Genomic DNA, 19,181 nt, shown 5'->3' on the forward strand with positions numbered 1-19,181 from the left:
GCTAGAACTTGTACAGGAATTCAGTAAAGTGTCAGGATATAAAATCAATGCACAGAAATCAGTTGCATTTCTATACACCAACAACAAGACAGAAGAAAGAGAAATTAAGGAGTCAATCCCATTTACAATTGCACCCAAAACCGTAAGATACCTAGGAATAAACCTAAACAAAGAGGCAAGGAATCTGTACTCAGAAAACTAGAAAGTACTCATGAAAGAAACTGAGGAAGACACAAAGAAATGGAAAAATGTTCCATGCTCATGGATTTGAAGAACAAATACTGTGAAAATGTCTATGCTACCTAAAGCAGTCTACATGTTTAATGCAATCCCTATCAAAATCCCATCAAGTTTTTTCAAAGAAATGGAACAAATAATCCTAAAATTTGTATGGAACCAGAAAAGGCCTCGAATAGCCAGAGAAATGTTGAAAAAGAAAGCCAACGTTGGTGGCATCACAATTCCAGACTTTACGCTCTATTACAAAGCTGTCATCATCAAGACAGTATGGTACTGGACAAAAACAGACACAAAGTTCAACAGAACAGAATAGAGAGTCCAGAAATAGACCGTCAACTCTATGGTCAACCAATCTTTGACAAAGCAAGAAAGGATGTCCAATGGAAAAAAGACGGTCTCTTCCACAAATGGTGTTGGGAAAATTGGGACAGCCACATGCAGAAAAATGAAACTGGACCATTTCCTTACACCACACACTAAAACAGACTCAATATGGATGAAGGACCTCAGTGTGAGAAAGGAATCCATCAAAACCCTTGAGGAGAACACAGGCAGCAACCTCTTTGACCTCAGCCACAGCAACTTCTTCCCAGAAACATCACCAAAGGCAAGGGAAGCAAGGGCAAATATGAACTATTGGGACTTTATCAAGATGAAAAACTTTTGCACAGCAAAGGAAACAGTCAATTTGGGATAGTTGCAAAAGACAGTTGCAAAAAAAAGTCAGTTGCAAAAGACAATTGACAGAATGGGAGAAGATATTTGCAAACGACCTATCAGATAAAGGGCTAGTATCCAAAATCTATAAAGATCTATAAAGAACTTATCAAACTCAACACCCAAAGAACAATTAAACCAAGCAGGAAATGGGCAGAGGACATGAACAGACATTTCTGCAAAGAAGACATCCAGATGGCCAATGGACACATGAAAAAGTGTGCCATAAGCTGGTTGCAAGCTGGTGCAAACATTCTGGAAAACAGCATGGAGGCTCCTCAAAAAGTTGAAAATAGCGCTACCCTATGACCCAGCAATCACACTACTGGGTATTTACCATAAAGATACAAATGTAGTGATCTGAAGGGGCATGTGCACCCAAATGTTTATAGCAGCGAAGTCCACAATAGAAAAGAACATATAGGAAAGAACCTATATGTCCATCAATGGATGAATGGATAAAGAAGAGGTGGTATATATACATAATAGAATACTATGCAGCCATCAAAAGAAATGAAATCTTGCCATTTGCAATGACGTGTATAGAACTAGAGGATATTATGCTTAGTGAAGTAAGTCAATCAGAGATCATATGATCTTCCTGATATGAGGAAGTTGAGAGGTTACATGGAGGGCTTGGGGGGGGGCAGGAAAGGAATAAATGAAGCAAGATAGGATCAGGAGGGAGACAAACCATTAGAGACTCTTAATCTCACAAAAGAAACTGAGGGTTGCTGGGGGGAGGCGGGTAGGGAGAGGGTGGCTGGGTTACGGACACTGGGGAAAGTATGGGCTATGGTGAGTGCAGTGAAGTGTGTAAACCTGGTGATTCACAGATGTGTAGCCCTGGGGCTAATAATACATTAAATGTTCACAAAAAAATAAAAAATTAAATTAGAAAAAAAAAAAGAAAATAATCCCACTTACAGCTGCATCAAATACCTAGAAAGAAATTCAACCAAGGAGATGAAAGACCTATACATTGAAAACTATAAGACACTGATGAAAGAAACTGAAGTTTACACAAATAAATGGAAAGATATTCTGTGCTCATGGATTAGAAGAATTAATGTTGTTAAGTCTCCACACCACTCAAAGCAATCTACAGATTGATTACAATCTCTATTGAAATTCCAAGGTCATTTTTCACAGAACTAGAGCAAATAGTTCTAAATTTGTATGGAGTCAAAAAAGATCCTGCATAGCCAAAGCAATCTTGAGAAAGAACAACAAAGCTGGAGGTATCATGCTCCCTGATTTCAAACTATACTATAAAGCTACAATAATCAAAACACACAGTGTCAGTATAAAAAGAGACAGATAAGTGGGACATCACTGAGAGCTCAGAATTACACCCACACACATACAGACAATTAATTTACAACAAATAAGCCAAGAACATACAATGTAGAAAGGACAGTATCTTCAGTAAATGGTGCTGGCAATACTGGACAGCCAAATGCAAAAGAATGAAACTGGACAACCAGCTTACAGCATACACAAAAATTAAGTTCAAAATGGATTAAAGACTTGGATGTAAAACCTGATACCATAAATTTCCAAGAAGAAAGCACAGGTGGTAATAAGCTCTTTCACATCAGTCTTAGCAATATCTCTGTGGATCTAACGCCATAGGCAAGAGAAAGAAACAAACAAAACTGAATGAATGAATGAATGAATGAATGAATGGGATTACATCAAAACAAAAAGCAGCTTCTGCATAGTGGAAGAAACCATCATCAAAACAAAAAGGCAATCTACTGAACAGGAGAAAGTTTTTTGCAAATCATATATCTGATGGGGAATTAGTATCTAAAATATATAAAGAGTTCATATAACTCAACAACAAGAAACCAAACAATCCAATTTAAAAGGTGGGAAGATGATATGAGTAAACATTTCTCCAAAGACCTAACGATGGCCAAGAAGCACAGGAAAGATGTTTGAAATCAGTAATTATCATGGAAATGCAAATCAAATTCACAATGAGATATCACCTTACACCAATTAGATGGGTACTATCAAAAAGACAAGAAGTAAGTGTTGATGAGGCAGTACAAAAAAGGCAATCATCATATACTGTTGGTGGGAATGTAAAGCAGTGCAGCCAACAGTATGGAGATTTTTCAAAAAATTAAAAAGAGAATGACTATATGATCCAGTTGCTCCTCTTCTGGGTATTTATCTAAATACAAAAATATTGATTTGAAAAGATATACCCACCCTTATGTTCACCGCAGGATTATTATAATAACCAAGAAATGGAAATAACCAAATGTCCACTGATATATTAATTGATAAAGATGTATGATGTGTGTGTGTGTGTGTGTGTGTGTGTACAGTAGTATATGCAGTGTATACATACTACTTGGGTATAAAAAAAATGAAATTTTATCATTTGAGACAATATGCATGGAACTTAAAAGCACTGTTAAGTGAAATAAATCAGACAGAGAAAGACAAATATTGTAATGATTCCCCTCATATGTGGAATCTAAAACAACCCAACCACTACCAAACCAAACCAAACTCATACAGAAAACAGCTTGGAGATTACCAGAGGGGAACAGGATGAAGGGCTGGGTAGAATGGGTGAAGAAGGTAAAATGAATGGTGATGGATGTAACTATACTTTTAGTGGTGATCACTTTATAGTGCATACAGATAATTAAAATGTACCTCTGCAACTTATATAATGTTATATGCCAATATCACCTTAATAAAAAGAAAAATGATAGGAAATATTAAAAATACAAAACCAAGACTTGAATAGAGCTGTTCAGTGATTCAGTGAGACAGAAGACTAGCTTGTAATGCAATAATGCAGGGGTTCAAGTACAACCCACTCCTAACCACAAACAGGGCTGACCATCTGGTACTGGTGATGGCATCTATCCTAGGTTTTTCTTATGCAGCTCTTATGGTTTCACGTGAATGGAGGCATTTAAGAGTTACAACAGTATTAACTCCAAACAGCAGTAAAACAATAGTCAAAAATCAAATTACTTAGGGTAGGACGCCTGAGTCTGCTGACTGGGAAGGGCTGGGTTTACAGATGGTGGAACTGCTCCTTGGCTGAGAGAAGACAGTTGCTCTGGGGGAAGACTGTAGCTCTGGAGATGGCTCATCTGTGCACTCCCTGCAACCAGGTAAGTACCACTTTGGGGAGGCCCTGGATATACCTAGAACAGTTCATGACAAAAAAAAAAAAAAAAAAAAAAAAAAATTACATTTTCTAAGACTTTAAAAGGTATGCTAAAATTTCTTTGTAAAGGCATTCAGTTACAAAGCAAATTAACAATCAAATCTCTGAAATCTTTTTAAAAGTTATTTCTTTTGATAGCCATTAAGAAAAATACTTTTCAGTGAAGTGGGCTTCTGATGATTTTCTTAGGTAAACATGAGCTAAACTTGTGTTTATCTCATATAGAAGCAGTAAAGGAACTTACCTCGAAACTTTACACTAATATCATCTCTCTTTCCATATTTTTTAAGTACTTTCCTAAAAGGAATCCCAAAAAATGTTTAAGAAGTGTCTTTGAATTCACTATTTCATGTCCACAGACTGCATATACAATCTGTATTTCCTACATTACAGTTTAGTGAACACAGAGCAACCTAACTTTCAAAAGCAGGGGTCAGCAAACATTCTTACAAAAGTCCAGATAATAAATATTTTAGGCTTTGTGGGCCTCTCTGAACTCTGCCCATATAGAAAACAGCCAGAAACAATGTATAAACGAGTGAGAATGTTACAGCAAAGTTGATTTAAAAAACAAAAACAAAAACAGGTGGGAGGCTGGATTTGTCTTTGGGCTATTGTTTGACCACTCAGGCATCTAAAAACTATACTTATTTTAGTCTAAAGAGACTGACCTCTTAAATGCCCAAAATCTTAAACACAAATAATATTCTAATTTTCTATAGTATTCACTAAATCCTTCCATTTCATATATTTGAAGAGAACCCCACTGTCTACGTAAGTGAGACAGACTCCTACCAGGTGAGATAGTAGTAAAGATAGTATAGTAGTAACACAGTCATCAGGAGGTAAGACAATCATCTTAGCACTTCTTTTAAGCTTTTAAGACTCACCATACATCAGAATACAGAAGGTCTTAATTATAAACAGAGCTATTCCAATCTAAATGCATTGTTTTTTGTACTTTGCAAATGAAGAGTTTTTGTTTTTTTCTCAGACTGGTATCAAGAGCCATGAGTAGCTGTCACCTAGCCCCATGTTGCTCAAATATGACTACTCAGTCCCAGGCATCAGGCCTCTCATTTCAGGGGAAGTGGGCCATTTAAGGGGGAAATTAAAAAAAAAAAAAAAAACTCGCACAAAATCTGTGCCACTCTGCATAAGTAGAATGCCTATCTAATTATTCCCTAGACAGTAAACTTACTCAGTTTGTGGGGAAAGTGCTCTTGAAATAGTTGCTTAGGGTGATTAAGGGGGAAAAGGGCTCTATATTACATTCTATATCTTTTTTTTTTTTAAGATTTTATTTATTTGACAGACAGAGATCACAAGTAGGCAGAGAGGCAGGCAGAGAGGGAGGAAGGGAAGCAGGCTCCCTGCTGAGCAGAGAGCCTGATGTGGGGCTCGATCCCAGGACCCTGGGATCATGACCTGAGCCAAAGGCAGAGGCTTTAACCCACTGAGCCACCCAGGTGCCCACATTCTGTATCTTTTTAAAGGAAGAGGGAAAAATTCAGATTAAAACAACTTACTATAAAATCAAAAACTGCAGATACCCAGAAAAAGTTATTAATTTTTTAGCAATAATCGGACAAAAAAATGAGGTTCTTAACCAGGTAATTACATATGAAGTTTTAGAAATATATAGATGTTTTGTCCTTATTCTTGAATGTTTTGATTCATTAGGTTTCAGGTGGGGCTAAGGAACCTGTATTTTTTTTTTTTTAATTTGATTAGTGATTCTGATGCATACCCTTGAAGAAAAACAATTTTTTAAAAAGAATTCTGGAATAATTAGTGTATTATACATTGTATTTATCAAGTAAAAAATTCTTTTAAACTTTAGTCTAAGATTACTTTCAGAAAGTTTCACATTTTTATAAAAACATAGCTATTCCAAATAATTTCAAATATATTGAGAATTTAAAATGATATATTTGTGGAGCTACCTGGGTAGCTTAGTTGGTAAGCATCCAACTCTTGATTTTGGCTCAGGTCTTGATCGTGGGGGTCTGAGAATGAGCCCCAAGTGAGGCTCCACGCTCCGCGGGAAGTCTGCTTGAGACTCTTTCTCTCCCTTTCCCTCTGTGCCACCCTCTGCTCACGTGTTCTAAAACAAATAAAATCTTAAAAAAGTAAAAATAAAATGATATGCCTGAATTTTTAAAGGCTTACCTGAGAACCAGAAACACCAGATGACTGCATGTAATACTGCTGATTCTGTAATTTCGCATACATGGAGTACATTGGATCTTCATTCATTAACTTCGTATACAGTGAAAGTGCTTCCATCACTTTAACATTAAGTTCTGAGAGTTCTGAATGTTTTCTGAAATATTACACAGTAATTTCAAACATGCTATTTAAATGATACGATGTTCTAAATAAGGCACATAAAATAGCAAAAAGTAATATAAGTAGGTATTACTAAAAATTTAAACTTATGGCAGAAAATACCCTGTACTTTAGCTCAAAGGCAACAAAAACTGCTTTATGTACTGTGCTGGGAGAACTCCACCATATTACTGTACTTGACTTCACCTTGAAATAACTAGGTGTCCCTAGTAAATAACAGATGGGTAGGTCATTTGTGGGCTTTGGTAATGCTACGTATAGCACTATAATGATTACAATAGGTAACCATTATTCTTCTTAAAAGACTAATATAATTAAGGTCAAACAAATGCTCACCTTAAAGAAAAAATAGGAAGATGTGACTAATTCTAATTCCCATATCTATAGTAGAAAATAACTGAATGAGAACTGGCTCTTTTGGCCTATCTTTAAAATAAAAAAATAATAAAAAGGCAACTCTATCCCAGTAAGCACTTAAACAGAACTTGAGGGAAGAAGACATACAATATAGATAATTGCAAATGTTCTTTTACCTATCAATATCTTCCAGCTTTTCATCAATGAGAGGTCCCATCTGGTGACAAATTGCTAAGATAACAAGATTTAAAGAAATGTAAGAAAACACAGTAAAAGGAAGCAAATCTCTCATGGATATTCATATAAGTGAAACGAAGTCATAGAGGAGTAGAAATGTTAATATTTTTTATATCCTTCTCAATTTTATCTAAATATAAAACTATTCTGTAACAGAACACTAGATATACCTCTGATTATTTTTTTATGTGGAAAGTTAATGGAAAATAGTTTACCTTCAAGATGAAGTAACTCTGGAAGATCTGGTTGATCATCACTGGGATCTGTACTTTGCAACATCTGTAGCAATTGGTCCATTTTGTCCTACAGGAATTAAATAGTTAATAGAAAAAGCAATAAATCATTAAGCAACAATACAGTCTCACTTCATTAATTAGATAAAGGATGGAGAAATTTTGTGATTCATATGGAGACTCCAATTTTGCTTTTACATATTTAGTATCTGTGTTCTCTTTAGCACCATGTGAAGTCAGAGCTTTGAAAGCTCTTCCTACTTACTTTTGAAACTGCTAACAGAGACTCTCTTAAATGAGAAGAAATAGAGCCATATTTAAACTTACAACGTGTGAGTTCTTCAATCTGTTATGTCATGCTGTGGATTTCTCTGTCATTTTGTTTTGGAGCAGCTGTAACCTTGGTAACTTCTCTCTTAAGATGGCATTGCTTATGACTAACAACTCATTATTACTTCTCCACCATGGTGAATACAGCAGCTGTTTTAGCAAGGCATAGCTCAGCTATATTACAGCTCTTCCCCTTCTAAGTAGGGCCATAAGATTTTATTCTACATTTTCTTCCCACCAATATTTCAGTCTGTCATAAAAGGAAGAAGATTTGTGGTTTCTCTATTTTCCTATGTGAGAAGGCTAGAAGGCATCTCAAAGTAAGGACTCAGATCTATTTCAGAATCTTTCCTTATAAAAACCAATTGTATATAAATTTATAAATACATCTATATCATTATATAAATACACCTATATATTACACAAGTATATATGTACTTAATATGTACATTTTTAAGAATCAAAATACTGATCTCCAAAGAATACTGAGTATCAAAGAATAATCTATAATAATAACAAAGTTTTCTCCATGCACGGTTTTTACATGGTTATGTTACTAAACACAGGTACATTAGGTAAATGTAAAATAGACTACCAATTTTATATAGTCATTTAAATCAAAACAAAAACTGTTTCTGCAAAGAAGACCTTGAGAGATGAACTAATCACTGGACAGTAAAAGCGACACAAGTATATAAAAAAAACTCTTCCAAAGTCAAAAGAATTTTATATCTTAAAATAGACACTATGTTTCAATGTAAAAGATTCATAATTTCCATTTTAAGTAGCCTAGAAAAGAAGGCATGTGTCAGAAAAGTATGCCTATAGCAAAGGAAAAAAAGGGAGGGAAGTGGAGCTAACATGAGAGAGTCAACTAACATGTGGTTGGTTACTTTTTGTTTTGTTTATAAAATATTACACCCTATTTGAAATTATCTAATATCAAAGAAATGAGATATCTATACAGACCACGAGGCTGACTCTAAACACATTTTCTTATGCAATGAAATTGGCTAAACAAAACTTTCCCAGATCCAGTCAGATTCCCTGACTTTCAGCACAGTCTTCGACAGTCTCTTTCTTTAAGAGTACTCTTCAAATTTTCTGTTTATGGCTCCTCCCAAAGAAGGCTAAAAACCTACAAAATCCCTTCAAATATTTTAAAGAGGACACATCATTTTTCCTAAGTTTAAAATGTTAAAAACGATGTAATTTCCAGAGCATTAAGTACTGATCATTGCAAATAAGATAGTCACATAGTCTATTAAATATATTTTGTCCAAAAAAATTTTACTACAGGGTCGCCTGGGTGGCTCAGTCGTTAAGTGTCTGCCTTCGGCTCAGGTCATAATCCCAGGGATGGAGCCCCACATGGGGCTCCCTGCTCAGCAGGGGGTCCTGCTTCTCCCTCATCCTCTTCCTCTTGTTCCCTCTGCTTGTACTCTTGTACTCTCCTGCTTTGTCAAATAAATAAATAAAATCTTTTTAAAAAATTTCACAATTGTATTTGCAATAATTAAAAAAAAATACAAAAAACTCCAAAAAACCCAAACTCCAATAGCAAAATAATCATAGGAACCCATTCTATGGAATATTAAGCAGGATTTTTAATGATGAGGTATAGAATGAGACTAGAGAGTTTCAAGGACAATCTTTGCTTTGTCTATATTGCTTGAATTTTATAACATAAAATACATGCATTAATCAAGCAATTTTTTTTTAAAGACGACAATAACAACACTTAAACTTCAATACCAAGTATTGAATACCAACTCTCGCAGAGGAAATCACTTACTTCATCAATAAAGGCTTGCTCTGGTTCTGGCTCTATTGTTTCCACTTGAACATCATCACTAAATTGTACCGTCTTCTTCTCCGTTTTAACTATAAAACATGTAATATTTATTTTTTCCTTATAATAAAATTCTATTTTAAAGCACTTTAAACTGCGTGAGAGAATTTGGATTCTTCTTTTATTCCCTTCATTCTGAGAGACTCAAATTAAAGAATAATTAGACTATATATTTAGGTAATAATGAGAGAACATTATTTTATGGAAGCCTGTGAAGATTTCTCCATCTTAAGATTTTACATTTTCCATTAAAGATACTTCAGTAAAATAAGAGGTATATTTCTGAAACAAAGATTAATTACCTACTACATATGAGAGTTCAGCAAATCAGGGGACAAAAAGTAAAGTTTTACAAGGTCATAAATGAACTCTACAAATTAAAATAAGTCCTCTTTTAAATTACCAGCCCCTTCAAAGAAAAATCTCATTTGAAAGACCATGCTATTTCAATGTAGTGAAATGGAAAGTCAGCTATACGTTCTCTGGCAAGCCACTTAGACTTTTTACTAGGAAAGTGACATCCAGGTCAGTGAACTTTACAAGTGGTATGGGCAGTGATCCATGAAATCAGCCTGCATTTTTTAGTTACATTATTCTTTGAAATAAAAATGTGGTTATGAAGGGATCTGCAAATCACTGGCCAGAAGCACATATTTCTCTTGCTTAACAAAGCAATCCTTAAAAACTATTCAATATATCATTAACTAGTAAATACAAGGTTATGATTAATAGAGCAATTAACCATCTCCCCCAACACACTGAGAGGCCCATATGACTTTTTAAAGGAATGAACTTCCTTTCTGCATTTCTCATCCTTGTACCAATGTGGTTAATCAGAACTCACAAAAATATTAAGAATCAAGATGAAATGGGGTTTGGGAACAGAGCAGAATTAGGGAAAGGAAATATATTAATTGAACTATTAAATGTGCATAATAGAATATTACATTTCCTCCCAAATGAATCTCTTCTGCCATCTTATGAGATACACCCATTTTAAAAATGATGTTAACAGCAGCACAGTAATATTAAAAATGCTTGCACAGGAGAAAGCTAATATATGACACAACCTGGATTTAAATACCAATCTATCTGGCACTACCAGCCCACATACTGGAATCCGACCGATGATTTTTCACTCTGAGAACAGGAACTCACACCACTTATGTATTTTGTGCTGTAAGCTTCTGTATAAAATGTAGATAATTTAATTTCCATTCATCTCATTCAAGTCACCATAAAGCAAAATTCTATACACACACACGTTTTAGCTGATTTTATTTTTCCATGGGGGTAAAAGAGACATGTGCTAGAGATAATTCTGCTTTTCATATCTTGAGCTATTTAGTAAGCAGAGAGCTGGGAAAGCACCACATTGGCTGCTACCCATAAGAGAACACATGGTAGACTCGACATCTTAATAGCTGACCACGCACAAGTTTTCAGTGCTTTTCCTCATAGGCACTAATACTATTACCAAATATGTGTGCGTGCATGCAAGTATGCATGTGTGTATGTATGGACACAAAATAAATGTTTTTACAATATCTTCCTACACTTCCTAAAGAAAAACAAGCTAAGCAGGGCAGGTATTTGTACAGGACATTAAAGTGGGCTTATTTCCTCATGAAGAATAATGATACGAAGGGGCACCTGGGTGGCTCAGTCAATTAAGTATTTGCCTTTGGCTCAGGTCAGGATCCCAGAGTCCCAGGATGGAGCCCCCACATGGCTCCAGGATGGAGCCCCACATCAGGCTCGTGGGCTCAGTTGGGAGTCTGATTCTACCTCTGACCCTCCCCCTCTCATGATATCTCTTGCTCTCTCTCTTTTAAATAAATAAAATCTTAAAAAAAAAAAGAAAAAAAGAAGAATGCTAAGAAGATCATGCTAACACTCCTTTCCCAAGCTCAAGAACTACAATTCCATTACAGAAGCTCTGCTGTTCCTGCTCTTCTCTTCAGTAGTCCACAATGAAACACAGGAAGACGAGCTAGAATACTCATTTCAAAGCTGCACTGCTATATAGTAGAGAAAAAGATGAGTTGGCTACACGGTCCATATGAGATCTTGGGTTTCATCATGAACAGAAGTCCAAGACAATTCCCTATTTTCCAACAGCTTAATGAGGACAAAACAAGAACAAAAAAATCCAAACCTCAAAAAAAAAAAAAAATCACCACCATAAGCCCGGGTTAAAAAGTTGGCACACAATACACGGCCATTTAAAAAGGGTTCTACAACATATTTTTTGAGTTCTAACAAAAAAGAACTCCATTAGTAGAATGGGTATCAGGAGTCAGTCTGTCATAAATTGGTTATAAAATGACATGAGACAACTTGGCAGTAATTAGGAGACAGCTTTGTTTCATCAATGATAAAAGTAATGTCCGACTTGTTGTTAAAGCCTTCTCCTGAAACAGAAGTGTTCTTATTCAAGGAAAGTTTACCTTTTATATATATCTTTACATATATATATATGTAAACACACACGTATGTATATTACACACACATACTTATCATTTATCATATAAATGTTTAGATAGTATGTATTTTGATTAAGATTCAGTACTACATGCTGTCAGAAATGAAAAGATGACTATGAGACAGAGATCCTTTCTTAAAATTCTTGTAAACTAAAAAAAAAACCCCAAGCATCCTATGGCTTATGACTCTCTTTGATCCCTTCTACTGGCTTTATAGAAAGATGAGATGAGGTGAGATATTTTGCCACATAACTACAGCTTACCAACTTATATACACAAAGTCTTAAAATTCTAAACCTTTCAACCACTAATGGAAATCTTTCTACACTAGAATATATTTGTTTCCTTAAACAGAGGGAGACTAGGACTTAATCTTGAAGTCCCAAACTCATCATTATGAAGATCAGTGAATTATAGTGCTACGTACAAATGCAGTGAACTGCCTACCAACATTTTTGTAAGTTACCAGTAGTTACATCTCCTGCAACTGTTACTGCCAGTAACATCACATTTCCTCCTTGGAAACTTTCTAGTTTATTTCCCCTAGTAGCACAAACAAAAAGGTATTCACATGATTAGTTATGGACCCTTCTGAGTATCTAACATGGGGGCTCAGGAAAGCCATTATATTGCTTACAGGCCCCTGCTTCCAAGTTTGGGGCTGGTGTTAGTATAAGTGCTCTCAAAGCGAGCATGCAAGCTGTGTTCTTAATTAACACCTTGGAGGAATTAATATGAGTCCCAGCTCAGCTTATAACTTTCCATGAAGCTGAATTTTTACTCTTTTATTAAGAAGACAGTTGTGGGCATAAATATTTACAATTGTTAGATCTTCTTGGTGGGTAGACCCTTTAAGAATGATGTAGTATCCTTCTGTTATCTCTGACTACAGTCTTTAGTTTAAAACCTAATTTATCTGACATGAGAATTGCTACCCCAGCTTTCTTTTGAGGCCCACTGCGATGAAAGATGCTTCTCCATCCCTTCACTTTCAATCTGGATGTATCCTTACGTTCCAAATCGGTCCCTTGTAGACAACATATGGATGGGTCCCATCCTTTTATCCAATCTGCAAGCCTGTGCTGTTTTATGGGAGCGTTTAGGCCATTCACGTTGAAAGATTATTGAAAGATACGTTTTTATTGACATCATGTTGTCTGTAAAGTTCTTGTTTCTATAGATTGTCTCTGTAAATTTCTATTCTATGACACTCTTGGGTTCTTTCTCATTTTATAGAACCCTCCCCGCCTTAATATTTCTTGTAGTGCCAGCTTGGTGGTCACATACTCTTTTAAATCTTGCTGGTCTTGGAAGCTCTTTATCTCTCTATCCATTTTGAATGTCAGCCTTGCTGGATAAAGTATTCTTGGCTGCATGTTCTTCTCATTTAGTGCCTGAATATGTCTTGCCAGCCCTTTCTGACTTGCCAGACTTCTGTGGACAGGTCTGATGTTATTATGATGGAACTAACTCTGTATGTAAGGAATCTCTTCCCCCTAGCTGCTCTCAAAAGCTCTTGTCTAAAATTATGATCCGTCAGTCTTACAATCAAGGGCTTCAAGGTCTTTCTAGATTTGTTGATCTTGGGGGGCGTTCTTTCTACCTGTAGGACATGAACGCTGGTTCTATTCCCCAGATTGGGAAAATTTTCATGGAGAATTTGTTCATCTCTATCTTCTAGTCTTTCTTTCTCCTCCCCGTCAGGGATCCCAATAATTCTGATGTTGGAACGTTTCATGGCTTATTTCATGGAAATAAACGTTTCATTTATTTCCCTAAATCTGTTTTCATGGCTTCTAAGCTGTTTGTTCCAGGCCTCCTCCTAATCCTCTTTCTCTTATCAGTTTGTCCTCTAGATCACTAATTCTATCTTCTGCCTCGGTTTCCCTAGCTGTTGGAGTATTTAGATTAGACTGGATCTCACTGATAGCCTTTTTAACTTCCTCTCCAGCCATTTTCACTTCTGCCCTAAGTTTTCACTTCTGCCCTAATCGATTCCATGCTGTCACTACATAAGACAACTGTTAATCGAGATAAAGAGTCATACTGATATGAATACATTAATAGTAGGGGATCTTAACATGCCACTCTCAGTAACAGATCATTCAAATAGAAAATCAATAAAGAAACAAGTGCATTGAATGACACATTGGACCAGATGGACCTCATAGATATATGCCGAACATTCCACGCTAAAAAAACAGAATACTGATTCTTCTCAAGCACACATAGAACTTTCTTCTGAATAGATGACATACTGGGTCACAAATCAGGGCTCAACCGATACCAAAAGACTGAGATTATTCCCTGCATATTCTCAGACCACAATGCTTTGAAACTGGAACTCAACCACAAGAAAAACTTTGGAAGGAATTCAAACACTTGGAAGCCAAAGACCACCTGCTTAAGAATGTTTGGATCAAGCAGAAAATCAAAGAACTTAAACAATTCATGGAAACCAATGAGAATGAAGACACTTTGGGCCAAAACCTATGGGATACAGCAAAGGCAGTCCTAAGGGTGAAATACATAGCCAACCAAGCCTCCCTCAAAAAATTTGAAAATTCCAGAATACACCAGTTCTCTTTACACCTTAAAGAACTGGAGAATCAACAACAAATTAAGCCAACCCCACATACAAGAAGGGAAATAATCAAGATTAGAGCAGAGATCAATGAGATAGAAACTAGAGATACAGGAGAACACATCAAGGAAACTAGAAGCTGGTTTCTTGAAAGAATCAATAAGATCGATAAACCATTGGCCAAACTAATCCAAAAGAAGAGAGAGAGGACCCAAATTAATAAAATTATGAGTGAAAAGGGAGAGATCACAACTAATACCAAGGAAATAGAAATAATCATCAGAAATTATCAACAATAGGGGCACTTGGGTGGCTCAATGGGTTAAGCCTCTGCCTTCAGCTCAGGTCATGATCTCAGGGTCCTGGGATTAAGCCCTGCATCCAGCTCTCTGCTCAGCAGGGAGCCTGCTTCCCCCTCTATTTCTGGCGGCCTCCCTGCCTACTTGTGATCTCTATCCATCAAATAAATAAACAAAATCTTTAAAAAAAAGAAAAAGAAAGAAAAGAAAGTATTATCAACAGTTATATGCCACTAAGTTAAGCAACCTAGACGAAATGGATGCATTCCTGGAAACCTATAAATTTCCAAAACTGAATCAGGAAGAAATTGACAACCTGAATAGACCAATATCTAGTAACAAGATTAAAGCAGTGATCAGAAACCTCCCAAAAAACAAGAGCCCAAGACCAGACGGATTCCCTGGAAAATTGTACCGAACATTGAAAGTAGAAATAGTATCTATTCTCCTGAAGCTGTTTCAAAAAACAGAAACAGAAGGGAAACTTCTACACTCTTTTTATGAAGCCAGCATTACCCTGATCCCCAAACCAGGCAAAGACCCCACCAAAAAGGAGAATTTCTGACCAATATCCCTGATGAATATAGATGCTAATATTCTCAACAAGATCCTAGTTAATAGGATACAACAGTACATTAAAAAGATTATCCACCATGACCAGGTGGATTCATTCACGGGATATAAGTGTGGCTCAACATTCTCAAATCAATCAATGTGACAGAACAAATCAATAAGAGAAGAGAGAAGAACCACATGGTCTTCTCAATTGATGCATAAAAAGCATCTGACAAGATAAAGCATCTGTTCCTGATTAAAACGATTCAAAGTATACGGATAGAGGGAACATTCCTCAACTTCATAAAATCCATCTATGAAAAACCCACAGCGAGTATCATCCTCAATGGGGAAAAGCTGACGGCCTTCCCTTTGAGATCAGGGACATGACAAGGATGTCCACGCTCACCACTGCTGTTCAACATAGTACTAGAAGTCCTAGCAACAGCAATCAGACAACAAAAAGAAATAAAAGGTATTCAATGGTACTGGCAATGAAGAAGTCAAACTCTCTGTCTTCACAGATGACATGATACTTTATATGGAAAACCCAAAGTCTCCACCTCCAAACTACTAGAACTCATACAGCAATTCAGTAATGCGGCAGGATACAAAATCAATGTACAGAAATCAGTTGCCTTCTTATACACTAACAATGAAAATATAGAAAGGGAAATTAGAGAATTGATTCCATTTACTAAAGCACCAAGAACCATAAGATACCTGGGAATAAACCTAACCAAAGAGGTAAAGGATCTGTACTCGAGGAACTACAAAACACTCATGAAAGAAACTGAAGAAGACACAAAAAGATGGAAGAGCGTTCCATGATCATGGATCGGAAGAATAAACATTGTTAAAATGTCTATACTGCCTAGAGCAATCTATACTTTCAATGCCATCCTGATCAAAATTTCACTGGCATTTTTCAAAGAGCAGGAACAAACAATCCTAAAATTTGTACAGAACCAGAAGAGACCCTGAATTGCTAAGGAAATGTTGAAAAAGAAAAACAAAACTGGGAGCATCACGTTGCCTGATTTCAAGCTTTGCTACAAAGCTGTGATCACCAAGACAGCATGGTACTGGCACAAAAACAGACACATAGAACAGTGGAACAGATAGAGAGCCCAGATATGGACCCTCAACTCTATGGTCAACTAATCTTCAACAAAGCAGGAAAAAATATACAGTGGAAAAAAGACAGTCTCTTCAATAAAGGGTACTGGGAAAATTGGACAGCTATGCACAGAAAAATGAAACTTGACCACTCTCTTACATCATACACAAAGATAAACTCAAAATGGATAAAAGACCTCAACGTGAGGCAGGAATTCTCAAAATCCTAGAGGAGAACATAGGCAGTAACCTCTTCCACGTCAGCCACAGAAACTTCTTTTAAGACATGTCCCCAAGGGCAAAGGAAACAAAAGCAAAAATGAACTTTTGGGACTTCATCAAGATCAAAAGCTTTTGCACAGCAAAAGATACAGTCAACAAAACAAAAACGGAATGGGAGAAGATATTCGCAAGTGACACTACAAAGGGCTAATATCTAAGATCTATAAAGAACTCCTCAAACTCAACACCCACAAAACAGATAATCACATCAAAAAATGGGCAGAAGACTTGAACAGACACTTCTCCAAAGAAGACATACAAATGGCTAACAGACACATGAAAAAATGTTCATCATCATTAGCCATCAGGGAGATTCAAATCAAAACCACACTTAGATACCACCTTACACCAGTAGAACGGCCCAAATTAACAAGATAGTAAACAAGTGTTGGACAGGATGTGGAGAAAGGGGAACCCTCTTACACTATTGGTGGGAATGCAAGCTGGTGCAGCCACTTTGGAAAACAGTGTGGAGATTCCTTAAGAAATTAAAAATAGAGCTACCCTATAACCCTGCAATTGTACTACCTGGGTATTTACCCCAAAGATACAGATATAGTGAAAAGCACCCCAATATTCATAGCAGCAATGGCCACAGTCGCCAAACTGTGGAAAGAGCCAAGATGCCCTTCAACAGACGAATGGATAAAGAAGATATGGTCCATATATACAATGGAGTATTATGCCTCCATCAGAAAGGATGAATACCCAATTTTTGGATCAACATGGATGGGACTGGAAGGGATTATGCTGAGTGCAATAAGTCAAGCAGAGAGAGAGTCAATTATCATATGATTTCACTTACTTGTGGAGTATAAGGAATAACACGGAGGACATTGGGAGATGGAGAGGAGAAGTGAGTTGGGGGAAATCGGAGGGGGGAGACAAACCATGAGAGACTGTGGACTCTGAGAAACAAACTGAGGGTTTTGGAGGGGAGGGGGCTAAGAGATGGGTGAGCCTGGTGGTGGGTATTATGGAGAGCACATATTGCATGGAGCAATAGCTGTGATGCATAAACAATGAATTTTGGAACACTGAAAAAAAATAAAATTAAAAAAAAAAAAAAAGACAGTTGTGGATTATCATTCACTTACAGACTGGAAAATACTTACTCATTTCTGGTTCAGCAGTAAGATCAGCAGTTACAAAATTAGAGGGAAATAGCCCCATGCCTTGATGGGTTTCACCTTTCCACCAGTTGGGATCACTAATGAGGAGCAAAAAAGAAAATCTTGATTATAATAAAGATTTTTATCTCTATAAATCTCTACCTTTTATGGTGTTTAACCTGCATTCTTACTAGATTTGAATCCCCCAACAATCTAAGGAGGGAAGAAATGAATGTACCATTATTACGAATAGAAGATGAAGCCCCAGAGAAGATAAAGAATGTTAAACACACAGCTCTTTATCTTTTGGAAGGCTGGTGAATGCTTTGAGGATATAATACAAGGCTCTGAACTCTGCTCACCAAAAGAGAACTCTTCAACTTCAGGTAGTTCATGGGCTCCCTGCAAGACTCCTTTGTAGTAAGGTAATAGTAGGCTCTTAATTCAGATCCATTCCTAAATTTTGCGCTCTCTTGTACACACTAGCACCTTTTTTCTCCCACAAGAAACAAGATGATAGATGACACTGTTTATAGCACAAACGTTCACAATGAACATACACTCAGATACATCCCATGCTTCACCACTGTATCTTTGGTGCCTAGTATAAGGAAAGCTACCAAGCTCTCAATGAACACTTTCTGAATGAACCAATGATCAAGGTTTTCTGCAATTTTCAGCTAAACAGCTCAAACTTAACTTTTCTTTTACTCAAGAAAATGTGTTACACTACAACCTAAATTTTTATTTATTTATTTTTTAAAACCACTTGCAAATCTTAGTACTTCATTATCAGTAACAATCATCAGTAACAAATTTTGAGTAAACATAAAACTCTAGTCAAAACCCAGATGTACTTACAGGAAACAAACTGAGGGTTACTGGAGGAGAGGAAGGCAGAGGATAGAGCAACTGGGTGATGGACATTAAAGAGGACATTAAAGAGGGCACATGATGTAATGAGCACTGGGTACTGTATAAGACAGATGAATCACTGACCTCTACCTCTGAAACTAATAATATACTATATGTTAATTAATTGAATTTAAATTAAAAAACAAAAAAACAGAGGTACTGAATCACCTCCCATAACAACATAAATTCCATGTAAAATGAATTTGACCCATGGATATACTATTTTTTGTGAATAAATAAGTTCAATGTATTATGCATTTCTAATAAATTCCATACATACCAACACATATTTGGCATATTTTCTAA

The 19,181-nt window shown here is 36.3% G+C and overlaps 1 protein-coding gene across 1 annotated transcript in view; it reads right to left on the reverse strand.

The window, feature by feature from the left end:
- The window catches only part of LOC111155550 (signal transducing adaptor molecule), a 99,075-nt gene that overhangs the window by 18,745 nt on the left and 61,149 nt on the right, over nt 1–19,181 (reverse strand). Inside the window, exons 8-13 of the mRNA XM_022515765.1 lie at nt 17,964–18,058; nt 9,467–9,555; nt 7,324–7,411; nt 7,048–7,102; nt 6,335–6,488; nt 3,964–4,139 (exon numbers count right to left, since the gene is read on the reverse strand). Of these exons, the coding sequence (XP_022371473.1) occupies nt 3,964–4,139; nt 6,335–6,488; nt 7,048–7,102; nt 7,324–7,411; nt 9,467–9,555; nt 17,964–18,058 (657 nt within the window). The remainder of the gene's footprint in view (nt 1–3,963; nt 4,140–6,334; nt 6,489–7,047; nt 7,103–7,323; nt 7,412–9,466; nt 9,556–17,963; nt 18,059–19,181) is intronic.

The sequence above is a fragment of the Enhydra lutris genome, unplaced genomic scaffold, assembly GCF_002288905.1.
Source record: "Enhydra lutris kenyoni isolate GAN:26980312 unplaced genomic scaffold, ASM228890v2 scaffoldscaffold42, whole genome shotgun sequence".
NCBI classification, from domain to species: Eukaryota; Metazoa; Chordata; class Mammalia; order Carnivora; family Mustelidae; genus Enhydra; species Enhydra lutris.